The 22,477-nt window shown below is 39.4% G+C and overlaps 1 protein-coding gene across 3 annotated transcripts in view; it reads left to right on the forward strand.

Annotated features, from left to right (window-relative positions):
* Positions 1-11,825: 11,825 nt before the first annotated feature.
* RASEF (RAS and EF-hand domain containing) overlaps positions 11,826-22,477 on the forward strand; it is a 37,395-nt gene continuing 26,743 nt past the window's right edge. Inside the window, exon 1 of one of the 3 annotated variants that reach the window (XM_059836779.1) lies at positions 11,826-12,001. In XM_059836779.1, coding sequence (XP_059692762.1) covers positions 11,841-12,001 — 161 coding nt within the window. In that variant the 5' untranslated portion in view covers positions 11,826-11,840. Of the gene's footprint in view, positions 12,015-15,276; positions 15,700-22,477 lie in introns of those variants that run through there. The other 2 variants (XM_059836780.1, XM_059836778.1) reach the window with 2 other exon arrangements.

The following is a 22,477-nucleotide window of genomic DNA, read 5'->3' on the forward strand; positions in this document are numbered from 1 at the left end:
AGCCCATAATACCTGCCTTCAGTTCACAGATACTGGCATTCAGTGGACTGTAACCAAGAGGAGAAAAAAGAACTTAGAATGGACTTTAGATTGCTTTGTGAGGAGTGATTAAGGGCAGCCTTGTAATATGATTAGCAGCTGTGAACTTGCCTTCTGTTCGGAGGACAGAGTGGAGCGCAGGTCCCAAAGGCTTCACTGCACTGATGGGGTTGGGATAGGGGATTTAAATGGCTGAAGAGGAGGAGAGGGAGGACGCAAAACCAGGCACTGGCTGTCTTCACACACACTGTAAACACACACTGGGTGTCCATAAGAGTGAGTGTGGTGAATGCTGTCCCACTGAGAACTAGCTAGAGATGAACTGCCTGTGGGCTGGGAGAGTAATTGCTTGCTTGCTGCTGCTGCCCACAGCTTGTGCTTCATAACTCCTGAGACAGAGCAGAGAGCACTCGGGAGCTACATGATTCAATTTACACTCTAAACTGGTGTATGTAGCTACCTACCAGTCACCCCTGAGTACAGCATTTCTCCAATTAATTTAAGTTGAATTAAAACAGCTTTAAACTTATAGCTGGGGGTTTTGAATTTTAAAATTGATAGAAAAAATATGAACGCCCCAGCTTCTTCCAGTTTATAATTTTATTTCTATCAATAGACCAAGGAAAAAAAATTATCTTTGCTATCCATTATTTTCTAGTCAACATCTGTGACTTTAGCTAACGAACAAGTTATATTGGAATAGGATGTAGAGAACAAGGGCATTGCTATAATATTACACTGAGGTGTAACAGCTTCACCTCAAACTGAAGTGAAATTCTGCAGCATGCAGACACAATAATAAACAGCTAGAGTTTTGCAAAGGTGTACCCTATTCACACCTACAGAAATAATTATTTAGTTTTGCAACACATAAAATATGTAACTAAACCCACATGTGAGTGCAAACAGCTAATTTTCACATCTATGCCTACACTTTGATATGAAAATTATGTATGTATTTTCAAATGTGCTAGTACAATACTATTAAAAAAGAAAAATCTGGAGCAATTGAAATTGTCGGCTTTGGGTTGTTTTGTTACTGTTGTATTTTTTGTTGTTGTTGTTGTTGTCTTGTGCTTGCTTTTCTGTTTTTTTTTTTTTTTCTTTTTCTTTTTTTCCTTCCAAGACTGGAGAAATAGACATCAATTTTTGCATTTCAGTTTTCAAGGTACTTCTGCCCTTGGATGCCGTATTACTGATGATACTTTAAATATCCTGGTTGAAAAACACAGTTAAAGGTAACTGCCATTCAAATGACCATGTGTAGCAAAACTGTCAGCTTACTGTGACAATGCAGATATTTTTGCTTAAAAATTTCATCTTAAAAGATTAAAACTTTTTGTCTTTGATGTTTCATCATCCGTTTTGACCTCTCTCAGTAAAGGTGTGCACAGCTGTGTTTACACTGGAAGGTGGATAGTAATATAATGTCCAAGGAAAAGCTTCCTTAACTTTTCCTGAAATTGGGTTGTAGCTGCTGCAAAACAGTGCTTGTTTTGCAGAACTCTAAATCTTTATTCTACGCAGAATAACACCTGGTGATAACCTGGTGGTTTCAACAGCTGTGTTGTGATTACCTAAGGGCATCAATCATTACAGCTTGTTGGAGATGTGTTTTTCACACTCCAGAAACACAGACCTATGTCAGAGCTTTTACTGTAGATTGAGCCTTGAGAAGTGACCTGACCACAGGTTTGAGACAAGTGAAGGCAAAACCCGATCGATTTCTCTACTCTCTGGTAGGGAACATCTCCTTAATATACCTTGCCCTTACATGTATTTACATCCACACGTGAGAGACCAGGTTTCATTCCAGATGTGTTTATGAGTTATACATTGAAACTAAACAAGAAGAGTCATAATATTAATTAGTACTGCTTGACTATGTCACCATCTGACTGCTCAGATTTAAGACTATGTGCATTCTTCTCTAAAAGGATTCTGTGCTGTAACAGAGCTAATCAAACATGAAACAGAAGAACTGAATGTATGAATGGCTTGTTTCCTGGCTTTATACAATTTCAATTGCTTGATATGCTATGTAAGAACTTGAATATCAACCTACATGAATTTTATGTTTCAAAATATATACCAGGCAAATGATCTGCTAGGAAAAACAACCAAACTGTGAAACATTAAGGATTTGTTAACGGTGAAAGCTAAGTTAACATAATATTTGGAGAAATAAAGCAACAAGAGGCATGAGAAGGAGAGAAAACTAGCTAATTTTTGCAATAAGTCAGTGGTTTTATATTTTTCATAACACACAAACCCAATAATCAGGAGTACACCGTGCATATGTGTGTTACACATATATTCCTGGTTAAAAAACAAAATAATTTTTTTACATAAAATATTTTGACAGTAAGGTATAAGAATACGTGTCACTCTGTGATAAAAGGAATCTTGGCTGTGTGGCATCTGAAGAATAAACAGGAAAATTAAGGATGTGAATTGTGACATTTTTTCAAGTATCCAGATAAAGGAGTAATCTGGTGCAGCCTTGCTGGCTTGTCATTGAATTTCCTTCTAATACATGGAATCAGAAAACATGGATATCTGCGGTTTGTATGTGTGTGTGTGTTTCTGACACTCCATTCATTATTGCAAATAAGTGTGACGCAGAGGACAGAGAAGCTCAGCCAGATGAGACCTATTTGTCTTTTGTTTACAGCCAGTGGCCTGTCCTTTTCCTCAGATGCTTGCTTAGGGTGGAGAGCAGCAAATAAAAAATCATGTGAATGAAGTAGAGGGTTATGTAGACTTCAATACAGATTTCTTCTGAAATGTAATGGAACTGAGTTTTAGGTAAAAGCCTTGGTGCGAGAGGAGGCAGATTATTTAATAGCACTGACAGTCAATGTATTTTATTCAGTAGCAAATTTCTCACTGTGATTTGTTGGGAGGAAATGCTGACCTCTGACTTTAATCTAATAAGGAATTCATCCAACTGGTTCAGAACATCTTCAGTGTGCAACAAGTATAAATTAATTGAAATTCAGTCATGAAATTCAGCCTTGACTTCAACACCTGTCTGACTTCAAGGGACAGAAAACTTCTCTGATGGTGTTTGGGCAACAGTTGAAAATACTAGTGAATGTCAGTCTTGTGAGTCACCTGATGCAATTGTTGAACTCAGTGCAGGCTAAACTGATGATTTCTGCTTGTTTTGCACACTTCAGACCTGTACAAGAGCATGGAGCAGATCAGTCTTCCTTGTCTGAAGGAAGACTAACTCTTCCAGCTGAAGAGGTATATCAGTGTATTTCTGTCCAAACTGATGATAGCTACCCGTTTCTAACCTCATACATTAGCCAACCAGCTTCTATATTAGAGAATCACAGAACCAGTTAGGTCAGAAAAGACCTCTGAGATCACTGTGTTCAACCTTTGACCAGACACCACCTTGTCACTGAGACCATGGCACTGAGTGCCACATCCAGTCTTTCCTTAAACAATTCCAGGGGTGGTGACTCCACCTCCTCCCTGGGCGTACTGCCCCATATGACTTAGTTGTGTACGTCTTTTCTGTTCATCTCTTCATGGCAGGATTTTTAAAAAACCCTTATGCTTTCCAGGATTATGGGAACTGCTTTTTTGTTATTTAGGGTTTTTTTTTAATTGCGTTTTTGTGGATACAATAAATACAAAATGGTTCTATGCTTATTTACTTAAAAGACGAGCAGTACTCAAATGATCGTCTTAATATACATGTTTCTAAGCAATGTTCTGTAAGGAAATTTCTTTCTTATTCTCATATGCATGTGAATGGTTCCACTTTTGTTAATCTTGTCTAAAATGACAATCTTTTACATCAATATATACAAATATGTATATGCATACATATAAATGAATTCACATTAAAAGAACTGCATTAACTTAAGACCAAAATTTATCCCATCATAAAATTATTTTTTTTTAACTAAGGTTAATAACGAATACATTTTGCTCACCCAAGTATGTTAATTGATAGTGTGAGGCTGTGAGCTACCTGAATTCTGAATTTCACTTGTGAAACACTGACAAATGAGCACAGACACTCTGCAGTGGTCAGCACATAGGCAGCAAGTGGAACAAGATTTGAACCCACCGTGTTGGCTGTACTGACTGAGTACACAAGGGTTCAATGCATGGAAGAAGCGCGGGCTCACTGCATGCGCCGCCTTTGTATTTGCAGGAGCCTGGGATGTTCCAATGTCTGGTAAACACAGAAAGCAGTTGCTTTGATCAGGCTGCCAGCCATGTGTAAAATCCTGTTCATATGGAGAAATCGTAGTTTCAATTTGTACAAAGTTTATGGGAAAAAAAAAGGATCTCTTGAGGAAAGGTCGTGCATATGAATTACATGTGGTAGTACCCTACGAAGCGTCATGTCCTTCTTTTTAGGACTTGATGCTTTGAAACACACAGCAGGGTGGCATCTTGTAGGTCTTATGAATTTGGAAAGCAGTTTTCTGTGTAAAAAAGGGGAAATATCTGATCTCTCTCAGGGATAGGTAATTCATGGTTCCTAAAGGCTAAATTTTGTTAAAGTTTTTGGAAATTTCATGGCATAATCAGTTGTTTTCAGTTAAACTAATTAGTTGAGAAATTGAGCAATAGGAACCAATTTTTATCTGTTTGAAGCAGCTCATACCCGAGAAATCAGTTTATGCATTATTTGTTGGAAAGGATGACATACTTCAGATATTGTAGAAATATCATCCAGGGAAAACTATTATGACTTGTGCTGCTTATTCCAGGGAAGGATTTTTTATCATAATTCAACAGGTTTTTTTCCTATGGCACATTTCTTAAAAGAAATTACACTAGCAAGAAGAGAGAAGAGTACTAGTAATCAGCTGCACTGTCCTCAGAGCAGTTCTTCAGCATTCTGTGCAAAGAATGTGTGTTATAAATTAGGCTGATGGAAACAAATCCTTGCCCATGTATCTGATTTTCCTCAACAAAGAAACCATGCATGTTTTAAAAGCTCTGAAGTTGCTTAAATGTTTCCTGTTAAGGTTGCATCTGACTGATTTATTCATTTAGACTGACATGATTCTTTGATTCTGTAACATAAAAGTGTTTTTATAGGATGGACTGCTGATCCTTCATCTGATCTTCCTATTTCATTTTACACAGTATTGGGTATTATCATAAATTAATGTATATCAAAGCTTAAGACAGGACTCTGCTCCTTAGAGTCAACTGGAATTGTTAGTGACGAACTAGAGCCCTGACCAGTTTAAAGGAAACCCAGCAGGGTACAAGTCCTTGCCACAGGAGCATCTGACTCTCTAGACTGCCTCCCAGGAGTCTATCTGATTTTTTTGTGTGTGTGGTTTTACATTTCTTCATGGCAGGCTTCAGTTAGTTTTAACACCGTGTTTTAACAGTAGGAAACACAACATAATGAAAACATTATCTTCCTTTGTAATTATGACACAATCTTTAGTCTGAGTTTCCTCTTCCAAGGTCAGGCATCTAAAGTTACTTACACGACAACTTCAAGATAGGCCTGATTTTCACAGCTGGCAAACACAATGTGTGTAGCCACTGTATGTTTCACAGGGCTCACTGAATTTCACAGTTTGAGAAAAGAGAAGTACTGAGTTGATTTTGGAGTGGCCCACAGGGACATTGGCAGGAGTCTGCAGCAATCCGATGGCTGGATTGAAATGGGAGCACTGCAGGGCTGCCCTCCAGCTGCATCTAGGCATGCCAGCACAGGGGAAATTTCTGCTTTCCTGAGCTGGATAACTCAGTCACAGTTATCCCAGGAAACTTTTCACCATGATTGGTAGTATGTCCTTTAAGGATATCTGGCTTTGAACTAGCTTGGTTAAGCACTGGGCTCACACACCAAGTTGACTATTGAATCCTTCCATTTCCTATATGTCTGCATACTGCTGCATGACAGGTGGTTGCCAAGTGCAACCAAATACAAACAAACCTGACAGGATCCATATCCTGTAATTAAAGTTTCAGAGGCACTCCTAACAGTTATTCTCCAACTTCTTTCATCACTTTAAAATACCTGCTCCTCTGCTCTTATTCATTAAATATGAATCCCCTCTAACTTAGGTCCCTCGAATTTTGTAAGACAGAAGTGACTCTAGTCTTGCAAAATATGAAGACAGATGGAAGTAGTTATGCAATGCATGGAGAGGGGAGCCCCTCTTGTTAATAAAATAGTAGAAATGGCATAGTAGAAAAGGCATTAGAGGCAGAGAATATGAAATAACTGATTTTCTCTCTTTTCTTCTTCAGATGGAATGAAAATACTTGGAAGAGGCAAAAAAGAATAAACAATATGATTTCAAAAAAGTTTTTTTATCAGAGAGAAAATGGAAACTGGTGATAAGAACAAAGTTAGAAGTAATAACAGACGTATAAGTAACATATAATTCTCTTCAGGGGAAATGCTCTTTTGTACACTCCTAGTTTCAGGAAATAATCACACCAAGTTTCCAGCACACTGCAGGTTCAAGCTTATGATGAGAAATTTAAGCAGGGACTTTCTTATCTGGGTGTATATTTGCCATGTGAAAGCAGCTATAAAACCTATCACCTTGTCCTGTGTGATTCTTTTGGGATGAATGGACAGTTTAAGCTGCAGTCTGGTTTGTTGCAGAATACAGAAGGTGTTCTGTGAATAATTCTAGTTTGTCCCTAACTGTAATCTGTATTTTCAAGGCAGTTTGATCCCTATGAGGCTTGAGTTGCAAGTGAGATTCTCTGGTGGCTCCTGTTGTATAGCAGTAGCTTTAGTGGTAAACCACTATAGAAACAAGTGAAGAGTTGAAACCTAAACAGTGTCTTTTGCCTTCTCTTTTATATCACCCTTCCTTCAGGAAAAGTAAAAGAATGTAAGATGGTGTTACTTACCTATTTCTCAGAAGAATTGTAAAGGGATTTTAAGTAGCATTTGGAAGACCTTTTTCAAACTCCATATATTAAAATTCTCCCTTTGTTATAATTTTCTTCAAATCTTGCTATTTTCCTGTGGTTTTTCCTTTGACAACTAATACATTATTTCTTTTTCTTTCCTTTGATTTTTCTAAAGCATACAAAACTCTGCAGAGATTCCACTCCAGGTGCCATTAAAATACTTTTTAGTAACCACAGAGGACTTGGATATCCTTCAGTCTTAGACTATGGCTACAGAATTTCCTTTCAGATCATGAGGATTTAATTCAAATATGAAAGCATTATTATTGTCAAAAGGGCAAAATGTGTTCTAAAAGCCATTCACAGCTAACTTGAAAAATGCAGTCAGATTTTTTTACTCTCACAGGAATATGTTTGCACTTGAGGATGCTATATTCATGTTATACTAATTCATAACGAATGTTGTTATTCACTTTTATATGCTGTCCATTACTTTTTCAAAATTTCAGGTCTCATAGAACTTTTTACAGCATTATGATAAAGTTACTTTAAGTAGTATATTTAAAATGACAGAAACAGCATGAAGAGATATAGCACAGAAACTCATGAAGAGATTTTTTTAATAAAAGAATGTGTTTTATTTAAACACCACTTTTTAAAAAAGTTTATCACGAAAGCAAGAATAATTATGAAAATCTACAGTACTCCTACAATAAATCATTTAACAAATTGTTAAGAGCATAACTTTTTCTGTTGCTCTGGATTACCTGTGAATAGTTTTTATATTTTTTCTTTATTTCCCTCTCAGATTGCTGTGTTCAAAATTACCCACTGGTTCATCCTTAGTTTTGTTTGAAAGTTATCAGTTCACACACACTACTTGAAATTAGAGCTGTCCTTCCTTCTACTGAAGACAGTCACATGAGATATTTTTCCTCCCATATCAGGCGGGAGAATGCGATGGCCTCTTTGTGCTGAGAGAAACCCCAGGAGTCAGCAGAGCACATTCAACTGTCATGCACCTACAACGTGGTATGAAATATAATATCCCACAGCTTTTAGTCCTGTAGTACAGTCAGCTAAAGCACTTAGACATCACCATGGCTAAAGCCTAGTTCAGTGCAGCTGAGCGCGAGCTGAGCTGTTATTTTTGTATAGCTGTTTCAGAAATCAGGTGCTTTTGGAGGAAGGTCAGCTTGTCACCAAAAGCATTTATGTTACAAACATAGTATTAACTTCTCATAGGAGTTCTTGAGTATTTCCTTAGAGGCGATTTCACTTGTAGAAAAAAAAATCATTGGAATACCTATTTTTGTAGTCTTCTCCAGTTGTATAAATATTGAGGAAAGTATATATCAAGTCTGTTAATGGATTTAGGCTCATAAGAACATATTATTTTTCTTTATGATTTTGGGCAGGTGAAAGGCAACCCTCTTTTAATATCCCTTTAGTGGACGAAATGTTCAATAGTATTAATTCTCTTTTGTCCTGTCTGATTTTATACTGTGTTGCTGAGATGAATTGTCTTTTGTGCAATTTCCATGCTGAGAAAGGAAGATTCCTTAAATTGGTAGAAATGAAAAATTAGTGTGGCTCTATAATTTTGTGATTATTTTATGGTTTGTTTTACTTTTCTGCTCTGAGTCATGTAATCTTTAATCTCTTTTGGTTTAAATCCCCCATTAATTTTGTTTGATGTTTCCTGTTTAGAAGATCTTTTAGGAATGCTTTACTACATCCCCAGTTTTGTCCACCACTCCAATATTTTATGGCAATATTTTCTGGTCAGACATTGTAGTAAGCAATAACTTAGGGTTTTTAAATACACTTATTTTATTTCTCTCATGATACAAAAAAGAAAGGTCAAATTAGCCAAGTTCACAATTATTCAGCATTTAGATCTAAACTATTGTCAAAGTACCATATATTCAGGAAGTAAATTCTAATAGGATTATCATCTCAAATATTATCCTGACCTTTTATAAATAAAAAGGCCTACACAAGTAATTTTCCTGCCTTTGTAAATTAAACAAAAAAATCACTATTCTCTGGCACTTAGGTCAGTGGACATGGCAGTGCCTACTTTATTATTGAACTGGACATGTCCTCCAAAACAGAGTGGCCACATTAAAACTGGATTATCCCATCTCCCAAACAGTGTTCATTGAGACAGAATCATGGGAGATGCTAGCTGTGCTGCAACCAATGCCAGGGGTTGTTCTAAATCATAGAACAGCCTAGGTAGGTGAGTTTCAGAGTCTTTGTTGGAGAACAGACACAAAATCATTAGCTGCAGTCAAGGGGACTGACAGACACCATCTGGTTTTGGCTGGGGTAGTGTTAATTTTCTTCACACGGCTAGCACAGAGCTGTTTTTTCCATTTGTGCTGAAAACAAGGTTAATAACATAGAAATTGTTAATGCTGAGCAGGGCTTACACAGAGCCAAGGCCTTCTCTGCTTTTTCATGTGGCCGCACTGGTGAGGTCTTCAGGGTGTCTGGGAGCTTGTGAGGGCAAAGAGACAGGACAGGTGACCCCAGCTTACCAAAGGGATGTTCCAGACCATATGACATCATGCTCAGTATATAAAGTGTGGAAGAAGAAGGGGTGTTTGTAGTGATGGCATTTATACCCTCAGGTCACTTTATATGTATTGGGGTCCTGCTCTCCTGGAAATGGCTGAACACCTGCCTGCCCTTGGGAAGCAGGGAATGAATTCCTTGTTTTGCTTTGCTTGTGTGTGTGCTTTCCCTATTAAACTGTCTTTATCTCCAAAGACTTAAAAGTGAGAGTTTTCTCACTTTTATGCTTTCAGTCGTGTCCCTGCTCCTGATGGTGGAGGAGTGAGTGGCTGCATGGGGACTGGCTTCTGGCTGGGGTTAAACCTTGTCCTCATCCAAAATTGTTGTCAATGGGGCATTGACTAGTAATGTTTTCCTCAGGAATACTGCCCAGAAGCCTCAAACTGTAGGACTCTCCAATGGCCCTGTGGACACTGAGCAGCTCAACTGCCAACATCCCTCTTGGGATCCACAAGTACGACATTCTTCCCTCATTCTTTTAAGGCCTGCCCTGTTGATGGTACACAGAGTTTGCCTAACATGAATAGCAGAAGGCTTCACAATGTGAAACAGTGGCAGCCACTTTTGCCTAGGATAAAGCAGGAAGAAGTACTGAATATGTATGTCTTCTTAAAGGAGGAACCTGAAGGTAAGATTATTACACACAAGATTGGAAATGAGTTCAGTCTTTCTCTCTGTCTGAACAGATTAAGGTATTTCTTGCTCTAGGTAAGCAAATATCTTTCAGACTGTCTTACAACTGCTGAATAGATACCATTTAGTCAGAATCTGTGAAAATAATGTAAGATTTTTTGGACCAGACAGAGAAAAATAAAAGATGGATTAGAGATCAACCGGCATATGGAAAATTGTCATCTATCATTTTCACCAAAGTCTATTTTTGTCTAGTTATAATGCACTATAAAACACAGATGCTTGGCACAGTGGCTTTGAGCAGCTGTGTGCTTCTCAATTCCATCACTGTATCTTTGTGGTTAGGACACTTGCATGTGACCTTAATTTCCTTCAGGCAAGGCAGTGATTTAAATTTGAATCTTCTGCTTCCGGGGAAATGTTCCAACACATTGAGCAAGAAAGGGAAATAGGTAGAGGGTGAAACAGTGACTATTGTGTTTGCAAGGGAAACCTGGACCTTGCTGTGTTTTTGAAGGAGCTTTGGCATCATTTTGCAGAAAAAGGTCAAAGCTAATCCTAACTGGAAGGAGGCATGTCTGTTTGACCGAACACTGTTTATCTCTCTCTTGAAAAGGACACTAATATCCTCTCTTCTCATCATTGCTCATTGTTAACAGGATTTGCACATGGGGAATTGCATTTTGAGATGTCCATTTCTTTAAGAACAAAGAAGTTTCATTGGTAGATGTGATTTGGTTTTGACTATTAGAATTGAAAAAACTATATAGACTACCCAAATCAAGGAAGGCTTCCCATAAACAATGAAATTTGTAAGTATTTATTGCTAGCTGCTTATGTTATTCAAAAACACTATACATTTTGAGAATTAACAATATAATAACATGTCTTCAGAACAGTCTTCTAATGTTGTTTTTGGGGGGCTGGAGAACTTATTAGAGCAGCATGAGGGTGACAGCTAACATGTCCAAACTAGGCCCAGCAGTCATTATCAGTCATTTCAGCATCTCCCTGGCTAGTCAGTTGATCATACAGACAAGGTTTTAAAAAGACTGCCAATACTCAATAATTTCTGCAAAAGCACCTTGGGTACTTTGATATTTAAATATCAAGGGCCACTTTTGTCTTTTTCAGGCTGAAGATGCTTCTCCTGAAAGGTTTATACTTCATGATCTGGAGTCATCATCTGAAGTTTGTTAAAGTGTTATAATACCATGAGGGTCTTTTGCAACTTTTTTGTCTGAACAGCTAAATGTTTAGGGAAAAAAAAATAAATCTTTATATCCTGAGAAACATTTTGGCCTATAAATGTACCTCTTCTTAGACAAAGAATTTTTATTGTCACTTTTGTGTCATTTTATCACAAAGTTGAAGCACAAAATTGTGTTGTCTCAAAATATTATTTTTTAATTTCCTGGACTAAATTTTTAAAGACATAGATTATGCCTTTTTGAGGGTGAATCATATTCAGTAGTACTAAAAATTATGCAGCAGGGAATGAGAGCATGCAGAAATGTTCTGTGATCTGTCCAGACTTGGCATTTAATATGTGCACCTATTCTATGTGTTTCACACAAAGTGCATGCCGGGACAGAACCAGGTAAACAGTTAGTTTAATGCCATCAGAGTACAGATTAATGCATCAAAGCATAGAAAATGCCATCTAAGTAATAAAGAGTGCAAAGGAAGACACTGTAAAAGGATGACAGAAAATGGAAACCAGTAGGAAGAACCACTACCACAGCCCATCTCCTGGAGAACTCCTAGACTCTGCTCTGCACATCATCACCGTCTTCTCTCCCTGTCCTTCATGTGCCTGTGCACACTGTGCTTCCCTTCCTGATGGCAGGGGTGATGAAAAGGTCCTGGGCAAGTAGGTACAAAAGGTACAGATGGAGTGCCACACTGGGATTGTGATGCTTTGAGATCTGTAGTGACTTGTAGAGATGGCAAAGTTTGTGTTGAGGGGGAAGAAATTGGAGTAGATTGATATAATTAGTTTTCAGGGTGTTGTGGTTAATATGATACCTCTGTGTGATATGAACTGTTTTCAATATCACTGGTTGATTGTATTTTATTTATGCTCTCTTGATGTCATGTACTTTGCAAGTAGATTGCACAGTTTATACTAAACTGCTTAAATTGTCCTAATGTAAAACAGAAAAAGGTGAATAAGAGAGTAATTGCAACCCCAGAGGGATAAACTTTTTTTCTTAGCCAACCCTAATGCTGGGAAATTTAGTTAAAGTATGCAGAAACTAACCAAAATATACATTCTGTCCTCAGTAGAAGATCAGAATAGTATGGATAACATTGTAGACAATGCCCAAGTCAACAAACAATATTGATGAAAAGTAAATCAGTGAATAATTGTTCCAATTTATGTTCTACTTCCTAACTTTTAAATGCTTGATGTTCCAAGTTAAAAATCTTCTCTTAATATGTATGTAAGAGTCCCAAGACAAAACACAGAGAGGGCTGGGAAGAGGGCTGCTATTTCAGGCATTGAATCTGACTGGAGCACAGCATTCCAGCATTTTTGGGCTTCTGCATAGCTACCTTCAGAGACTACATGCGTTCAAACAGCATACCAAGGTTCCATAGTTTATCCCAGTGGTCAGCTCAGCTCCTCTGCTCTTTTGCTTCCTGGGAAAATAGATCTAGATGTCATGTGCGGCCGGCCTTTCTTTTCTGACTTACATGTCTCTTCTAATCTGTAACATTTAATCTCTGTCTCTTATAACAGCATCAAAATCCACTTTTTCCCACTCAGTAAAACAGGACACTTTAATAGTGATACAATGAATACTTTCTTGCTCATCTGTTGCCTTAGGTCTCTCTAAAGTTCCAAAGAATGATTTCATTTTCGCTTCTGCCTCTTCAGCCAAATAGGTTCTTGGGCTAGTTTGTGAGCTTCATGGCACAGTGAGCAAAACAGATGATAGACTGAAATGCATGGTGTATTTTCAGTATCTTGAATTTATGCATGAATTTAAAACTTCTCTTATGAATTTAAGACTACTATGCCACATAAACATAAACAGTGCCTAGCATTTGCATATTTATTTAATTTAGAGCTGGATTTGAAGAGCAGGTCATTCTAAGAACAGGGACATGATTTCAGAAGAAAGCGTGCCATTGCCTGCTGGTAATCCTGGTCTCACCACTCTTTGGTCCATTGAGACCATTCTTTCATCTTAACAAATAAACCATTTGTTATCTTTGTGCAGTTGTGTCAGAACTATTCAACTAACCCATGGCCTGCCAAACAAGCATGGGCTGTGTAGTATTGTGAACCATTGCAATGATGATCTGTTTTGCAGAATATACCTATGCCATGGCAGTGCTAAATGATACACTGTGCTTCATGCCATTTGTGTGACAAAACTTCTCTAACAGAAAAAAGAAAAGGAAAAAAAGCCAACAGGAACTACATGTCCAAAGTCTAAGCCCTCTGCTTAGCAGCCCAAGGTAGTGACTATCACTAAAGATACACACAAGAGTACGCAAAAGAGAGGGTAGGATAGCTGACCAATGTCAACCCATAACTCTTCAGCCACAAAAAAAAAAAAAAAAAAAAAACCACAAAAAAACCCCCAAAAAACCCAAAAGGCAAATAAGCCATTAAAAAAACAAATAGCAAACAAGGTGAGCACATTGATTTGAGCGGGAACTCCCTGTCTGGCTAGTCAGACACACTCAGACCTGGATGAGGCTACTCCAGTTCACCTCAAGAGCTTGTCCACTCTGAAAGCCAAATGTCCCAGCTCCTATAAACAGAGCTGGGTTGTATATACAAGAGAAGTTTCTCTCTTTGGATGGCCTTCACCAACCCCTTAAGGGATCCATGACACACTTTAGTAATAAAAATTTGATGGATAAATAAAAGACCATAGAACAGGAAGAATACTTTTGTTAAATTAATTATGTTTTACTAAAACACTAACAAACTGATGATGAGCCACTTTACTATTATTATTAATTTTGCAATTGTGTGGTGGAAATGTAATAAAATGTGTAAAAACAATAAGTTTAAGTATTTCTGCTATCTCATACTTTTAAGCTAAAACTTATATTTCAAATTGCTTAACTGCTATATTTCCTTAAAGTGTGGGGAACATTTTACAAAACTCTTTATTGTCTAGAGAAAGGCTCTTGGCTGTCTGCCTAATCAAAAGCTGTTAAAAAAAAAACCATCCCTTTGAGGGCATTCCACATCTTAGGCAAAGCAACTTGATAGTTCCCATTTACGGAATGTGTTTTATTCTGAGGAGAGGTAAGATGGACTATTTACGCTTTGCTAGATGACATAATTAGGCTATGTTTTGGTCAAGAAGGAAATGCCTGTTTTGACCATTAGATTTGTAGTCTGTTTATCACAGCTGTGGTATAACACAAATTCACATTTGCAGATAGACATTAACAAGAATAAGTGTAGGGAATAAATAATAATTTTAAAATATCCCTTAGATTCAAATGGAACTTGAGTCTTGAATCTGACTTCAACAAGGAAAAGATCTTGACTTCTGTCAAGAAAAACCCTAATTCTTCACAAAGCACTGAAAAGCTGTCTCCTCTGGTTTATTGAATACAGCTTTTGCATTTTCAGTTTAAGATGGTATTTTAACAGCCCACATTTTTAAACCACCGGTGGTGAGATACCTGTGAGCACATACCCACAAGGTAAAACTCCAAGACTATTCGTGCCAGAGAGAATTTATCTGTTCAAACTTTGTGTTATCACCTGGGTCTTCCATGAACGTGAAGAGTATTTTTATTAAGTTGGAAAACGGAAGTTAGGTGTAACACCTTACGGCGACCGCATAGTATCAGGACTCACCTTTGAGTGCTGCAGGGGGGGCGAGACATGTGTTTTTACCCTACGCCGCTGTCTGTAGTTACCCGCGCTGTTCGCAACATGCTGGGCCCGAGGGGAGCCCCGCGCCCTACACTCGGTGGGGCAGCACGGCCGCTGCCGGCTCGGGACCGCCCTGCTGTCCGGGAGTGCCGGCAGCCCGGCCCGGGACCTGCCCCGGCCAGGAGCCGCCACCTGCGTTCCGCCTCCCGGCCTGCCCGGCCCCGCGGGGCGCCGGGGCGGAGCGGGACCCGGCCCGCCCCGCTAAGCGGCAGGTAGTGCAGCCGCCCGCGGCATCCCATTGCGTTCTGTCCGCGCTCGGAGTCTCTGCGCCCCCGGCGCTGGCCGATGGATCCCGAGGTGGCCGGGGACGAGCTGTCCCGCCTGCGCGCCCTCTTCCTGGCGTGCGACGCCAGCGGCTCGGGCCGCATCGAGCGGGAGGACTTCGCTGCTCTCTGCGCCGAGCTGCGGGTGCAGCCGGCCGAGGCCGAGGCCATCTTCCAGCGCCTCGACAGCGACCGCGACGGGGCCATCACCTTCCCGGAGTTCGCCCGTGGCTTCCGCGGCGCCACGCGGCCGCAGCCCGCTGGCAGCGAGCCGGGGGACGAGGGCATGGAGGAGGAAGAGGCGTCAGCGGTTTGGGTCGCCTCGGGGCTGGAACAGCCCTGGAAGGACTTCGAGGTGCGACTCGGGGACGAGGCGAGGTACATCCCCAGGTAAGGTCCGGACGCGCCCGCTCCGTCCCACCCCGACCCCGGTGGTGGGAGCGGGTCCGCGGCCCCGCGGTCGGTGGACTGAGCTGTGGGCACCCCGGCCCCGCCGCTGCCGAGCTGGCCCCGCCGTCCTGCGGGGCGGGAACGGCTCTCCTGGCGGAGCCGCCGCCGGCGCTGATGCAATCCCAGCTGGGGAGCGGCCGAGTAGCCTGACCCCTCTCCCCCGTGGCTGCAGGTGCAGAGGGCCCTCTGCACACCTGCTTCCCGGCTGGGGTGGTTTCCAGAGCCGTTCTTCCAGCGTGCAGCCTCTCCTGCTTCTTCTGCTCTGTTATGCCAGCGACACACGTGGGAAAGTCTGGCTGCTAGAACACACGAGATGTAAAGTTCTGCCGGCTCTGCAAGAACTTTCTCCTCGTGTTGTTCCCCGGCCAGCCCCCAGCATTTTTCTTGCAGCTCAGTCAGTCTTTTCCTGGTAAAGGCTGACCAGAACATTCCTGCCTCCCCGTTAACGGTGTTGGTAAATATGGCACTCTATGTGATGAGCTCACTGAAGTTTGTGAGAGTCTTTGCCCCCGGTCTCAGTGAAATGAAGACAACTGATGGTAGCTTTGGTGGAGGGTAAACCCGTTTACCACAGGTCTGTCAGTACGGGGCTGGTTCCACTGTACAGAGGCACATTTAGGTGACTCTCAGAAATCTGCCTGAAAGCTGAGGTGCTCAAAATTTATTTGAAAATGTTGGCCATAGAAAGTACAGTGATTCTGCTTCATTTTAAAATAGTAATTTATGATGGAAAACAAGTAATCTGAGTTTCAGGACTTGGCAGCTAGTCAAGAGAGTTAAAAAAAGTCATGCACATGAATATATCTCTCTGTTGTTTCTCTCTGGTGCTTTTTAAATTCCTACTGATACCAATTTGGTTCCAGCCACATTAAAAATATTTTGGATTATGAGGCAAAAAGTTTCTTCAGAAAATTTTTCAGTTACTTAGCCGGCTAGTCATGTGTAAATCCGGAGTAAATTTTCTTTTCTTTCTGGACTAATACTCTTTAGTCTTATTGGACTGCCCCATTTCAGACAGATCAGTATTTTTGATCAGGTTTTAATTTTTTCATGGTGCTTTCCTTGTTAGACACTTGCTTTCTAAACAACAAAAGACTGTTGGAAAGCTTGCTGATACAGTTAATAACCTGAAGTCAGAAACTCAGTAGGAGCTGAAATGAAATCTGAGTCATGAGCAGTGGTAACTTGTGAAAGCATCTGTCTCCTCTTGGTAATAGTTCCGTTTCAGTATCTTGGTTACTGTTTGCAGCAGCAGTTTCAGTATAGTCTTACTGATAGTCTAAGTGGATAATAGGAAAGGGAGCAGCTTTAATTGGCTCCACTATGCAGATGCATCTGGCAGTTTTGCTAAATTCATCATGACATAATGTAATTTCTGTTATGGTTCTTTTACATAAAAACTGAAAATAACTAAGTTTTGATGGCTAAATACTATCAGGTGGGCAGTAATTGGATGTAAATGTTTCTTATTCAGGTTCAGATTTGAACATCCTTCACAGTTGGCTGTATTTATTAAATGTGTGTCAGTGTCAACTGAAATACAGTGTGCTCTTTGGTTTTTTTCCTCTCTCATCCCAAAGTGCTAGAACCAGGTCTGTTCTACAGCTCAACTTTTTTCCATTTGTAGCCCATGTCTTTTTTTTTTTGTTGAAATGTATGTTAAGCTTTTTTCCCATGGGAGTAGTCCCACTAAAATCATTAGGACCACTTACATGAGTAATGAATAAATTGAAATTCTTTGAGGAGTCTTAAGCAGAAGAATCAAGCGAAGTACAAGCTGGACTTAAAAAAAGATTTATCGTTTTGTTTAAATGATTTAATTTGTTTTAGTTGTTTGTCACTTCAAGTTTTTATTCTGGAAAAGGCAGGTCGTTGAAAGCTAGAATGGGCTTGGAACATACCTGAATCTTTAGTGCTATGAAAGAGTTAGCATCCTTAGGATGGGATTTATTGCTTTTCATAAATTTGTTGTGACATTGGCATCTGTGAAAAAAGTAATTCCAAAGGACAAACTCTACAAAGCCAGATGAGTGCAGTTGGGAGTCCATGTTTTTTAATCTCAGTTGTGTAGTTTTTATCTTGGTCATTTTGGGGTTCAGTTCCTCAAAATGCTTTGCCTTGTGGCCGCAGACTATGGCGCAAGACTGTGGCCAGCAAGACACTGGCACATGTGCTTTGAAGCTGTTGGGGTTTGTACAGAGAGAAACCAGGCATAGCAATGGAAGTAGTGAGATAAGGGTTGAAGTCAGGAGAAAATGCCACAGTAAGCATCTGTGGTCTCTGTCACTCCTCAGCTTGAGTGAATACCCGTGGAAATCAAAAGGAAAATTTCCACGATTCACATGTTTCTGTCTCTGTTTCAGTAACTGAAAGTTCAGTTTATGTGACTGAACTTTTAGAAAGCATAAATACCCTCCCTAATGAGGTGTGAAACCCAGTAACAGGTCTATACCTTGCCCCAGTCCTCAGTGTAGTAGCAGGCATTTAATGCAAAATTGTTTACTGCCAGATACTAAAATAAGTATATATTAAAATAAGCGTATTTTGAATTTAATTACTTTTTTGCAAAAGGTAATTTCATTATGGCATGGATCATACCTCTGCTGTTTGGTATATCAGTTGCACAGTCCTTTAAGATTATACTTCAAAATATTCAAGTCTCTGCTGAAGCTGTGGTTTTATTGTTTGCAGTTAAACAGGCAGAGTCATTAAAGAGTCTCTTTACTCCTTGCTCCTTTCCTCCTCACTTGAACAGATTTTTTTGACTAAATTAAGTTAGATTTCTTGGTTAGGTGGTTACTGTGAGTCAAAATATTGTTTGCCTTAGCCTTTACTTGTGCTTGTGGGCAATTTGCCTCTAGGAAAAAAAATGGTGGAAGGTCTTTGCAGGCTGATAACCTAATATGTGAAGTCAGACTTTAGTGGAATTTTACAGAGGGTAGTTTGTTGTTTTTTTTTTTTCTTCTTGCTGCTGTTTTGATTTGTTTAATTTTTAATTTCATTTAAAATGCAGCTACCCTTCTGCATTGTTACATATAATGAGGAATAGAATTAATTTATAGAATCAAGCAGAATCACACAATTAAACACAGAATCATGCAGTGCCTTTAGTTTATATGTATTTATAGTGAACTGCCAGATGGAAATCTGTTTTATTGAGAAGTCAGCCATGTTCATTAGTTTATTCTGCTCGGAAGTATTTGCAATGGTACAGGAGCAGACAAAAAAGAAACTTACTTTTTGGTGCTCCAGAGAATGAGTGCTTCAGTGCTGTGCCACACTGGAAGTGTTTAGCCGTTGATGGTGTTACTGGACTGTTGCATTCTTTCTTGTTTCCAATCCCAGTTTGAATTTCAGTGGCAAGACTAAAAGGTTCCCTCCATGCTCCTCATAGACAGATGTTTTCCTTTAAGTGTGTAGGAATGTCTCCCTAATGGCAATCCTTTTCCGTTCCTCAGCTTGAGCAAGGAATAATCTAACATCCTCTGACACTACAAGAAAAATCTAGTACTTATGAATGTTATGGCATTTCTCTCTCTATAAATTACAGGAGAAAAACTTCCTGGAAAACGGATTTTTAAATTTCAATGTCAAAGACTTCAGTCAGGAGGAACAAAGGCTTGGGACTGTCAAAAAGACTAAGCCCTACCAGGCAACTTTTGTGCAATATTTGGCAAATTGGATAATCTTATTGGAAATTGAACTAAATTAATTAGAGCCTGAATGGGTGGATTTATCTGAAGCAGAAAGTTTGTGTCCCTGTTTCGAGTTAAATCTGCTGCCACTGAGAGGCCTCATACTCCATTGCTTTGCTTTTTAGTCTTTGTTTTATTTGTGTGCCTTGTACTTTCAGCCAAGCTGACTATTCATCAGACTCAGATTTCAGTGCTGCCTGATTGTGAGATTTTATGCTTCATACAATTCCAAAGTCTCTTAATGTGATTATGATAACAGTGTGCCCCCAGTCTGTTCATCTGGAGCTGTATAGAAAATGTGGATCTGGGGGATGTGATAAAATGAGAAAAGCATGCTGTTCTTAATGTGAGCTACTTAAACTGTGAAAACAGGCAATGCTCATGGGATGTACCGCTGTACTACAGCAAAGAAGGAAGTTCTGGTGCATAAAAAACCCATCCAAAACCTGTCTTGCTCCTGCTGTCATAAATTAGGATGGATTTTTGCCAAAGTCAATAAAGAGCACAGTATTTACTTTTGTCAGCAATTTGTGTTTACTTCCATGAGATGATGAATCATGATGTCACAACTGGAGAGGTTGTTTCCTTGGAAGTTGAAGCATGTTCCCTGGTGAGGGGATAAAGGAAAATCCTGGGGAAAACCAAATGCTGTGTCCTTTTTTTTTCACCACCATGCTGGAGAGGGGATCTCTACTATGGGAATGTTGTCTTATCTTTTAATACATATCATGAAAGGGGTTTGAGAGATGTGCTCTGCTGGAAATGTGGTGAATGCCTTTCTGTGAGCTAGAAGACTTTTTTAGCTACCTTAAGTTTTACTGCTCTTCTGATTTTTGCTTCAATCAAAGCAGCATCTGTGCCAACCAACTTAAGCACTGTAGCATTCATTTTCCTGAATTATTTTCCTGGTATCATCATGTGATCATTTGCCATACTGTCTTTGAGGTGTTCTTCTTTTCCACAGACTTAAGCTTTCTCTGCCTGTCCCACAGACTTTTCCACTGCTGCTCCACTGGCTCTAAATCACACCTCTAGGGTAACAGCATTCATGCTTTGGAAACATTAAAAATCTTTCCTCTGGGAATCAGACCTTGGCTGGGCTGTCTCATCTGGGGTTTACTGATTTGATCGTCTTCTTTTAATGCAGCCTGTTTCTGAAGGGGCAGATACAGAAAAAGAAAAGGTAGTATTAAAAAGCCCATAGTGCTTCAAGTTCATAAATATTTTGAATGTTACACCATGTTAAAGTTCTGTGTAATTGATTTTTCCTTCAGGCACTTAATCTAGAGAAAGTGTTAGGCTCTCACTCAGCTGTGACAAAGTTAAAGCCTTTCCAATCTGTGTCAGATTTGGTTGTTCTTTTCTGCTATGTGTTCTTTTCTGCTACAGTGTCATATGAAATGTGTCTGCTTTTCAGAAAAAAGTACTTGTCGATCTCTTGGGGGCACACATAAGCTGTTGGCCTCCAGCGTAAGGACAGTTATCAGATGCATAATGCTTGAGCTTTGTTTTATTGTGACCACCCAGCTCAGACCGTCCCAGCTCAGGCCAACTTATGCTTCATCTCTCCATGTCCATACCAGAACAGAACTTCTACAAGTGATCAGAGCAATTTTACCAGCTGACCTACAGTAGAAAGGGATCATTAAAATAGTGTTCTAAAACCAAGTACTGCCTTTGGGGTCAGACTGAGTGGCCTGTCTAATACAGCATATTCTTTCTCGTGACTACACAGGGAGCACATATAAGATACTGAGCAACTGTGGAGTTGTTACTAGTCGGAAAATTCCATCATCTTTTTCTGAACTGCGTTCAGAGTGTGGATTTTGAGAAAAATGGTCACTGTACAATCAGCAGAAATACCAGAAATAATACTATGAATTGATAAGGATTAATATAGCTGTGTGGATTAAAGGTAATTATAGCACAATATAGTCTAAATATCTGATATCCCCAAAATCAATGTTGTGGGTTTGCTTGGTGTGGGTCATCCCTCTGCCTTCCGTCTGTTCCTCTTCTATTCAGCCATGGTATTTTAAATCTATCATTTTAGAAATTGCATTATAATCGGAGCAGTTTTATTTTCTTTATGCAGTTCTTGCAGGAACTCTCTGAAACCATGTGAATACTGTAACTTTGCTTAAGTTAACTCATGTGAAGCTGTGCAAATATTGACTAATTACTCTTACTAAGTACTAATTTTACAGATGGTTTATACTATAAAACCTTTGAGATGAGGTAAGGTAAAGCCAAAGTAGTCCTTGGGCACGATGCTATACTTTCTGTGGATTACTAGTGTTTGGTGTCTGCACTTTGCAGAAGCAACAGAAATAAATGTGTGCATGATGAGTAGTATATCTATAGTGCCAGATGAATAAAGTGACAAACTTGCATGCCGTATATTAGAAAATGCTCTTTCTATGCATTAGTATTTGTGAATACGTTTAAGTTCCACACTAACACAGCTGTCTTAGTGTGGAACTTACAGGTGTGCAGCTAAACACACTGGAAAATTAATTTAGGATTTCAGGGAAAACCAGTTTTAAAGAGCAAGTCCAAGCATTTGAGGTTAATTTTGCTGAAACATTTTGTCTAGCAAAAGGATAGATTATTTAGAGTTCTAGTCAGCTTGGTAAAATACATTTGAAAAACCTTCTTTGATAATTAATTTTGAATAACTAATGAATTTGCAGAAAGAAATAGCATATATTCAAGAAGAAGTGACAACAAACAAATTGGGCAATATTCATTGCAGCTAATTTTCCCTGCTGCAACAGTGTCACTGATATTTCACAAAGCATGTGAAAAGAGAGGAATGATTAAAAATATAAAAATGGCAATTTGCAACAAATAATCTTCAAATACTTACTGCATGTTGATACAGAGTCCATATAATTGCTGCTACTTTCATCATTTATTCATGGATACTTGAAGTGATTAAATCACTGACAATCTTTTCAATTCATGAAAGTGTATTACCTCTTCCTGAAATCATAGGTGATTAAGTAATCCTGCTAATTTGG

The sequence above is a fragment of the Haemorhous mexicanus genome, chromosome Z (assembly GCF_027477595.1).
Source record: "Haemorhous mexicanus isolate bHaeMex1 chromosome Z, bHaeMex1.pri, whole genome shotgun sequence".
Classification (NCBI taxonomy): Eukaryota; Metazoa; Chordata; class Aves; order Passeriformes; family Fringillidae; genus Haemorhous; species Haemorhous mexicanus.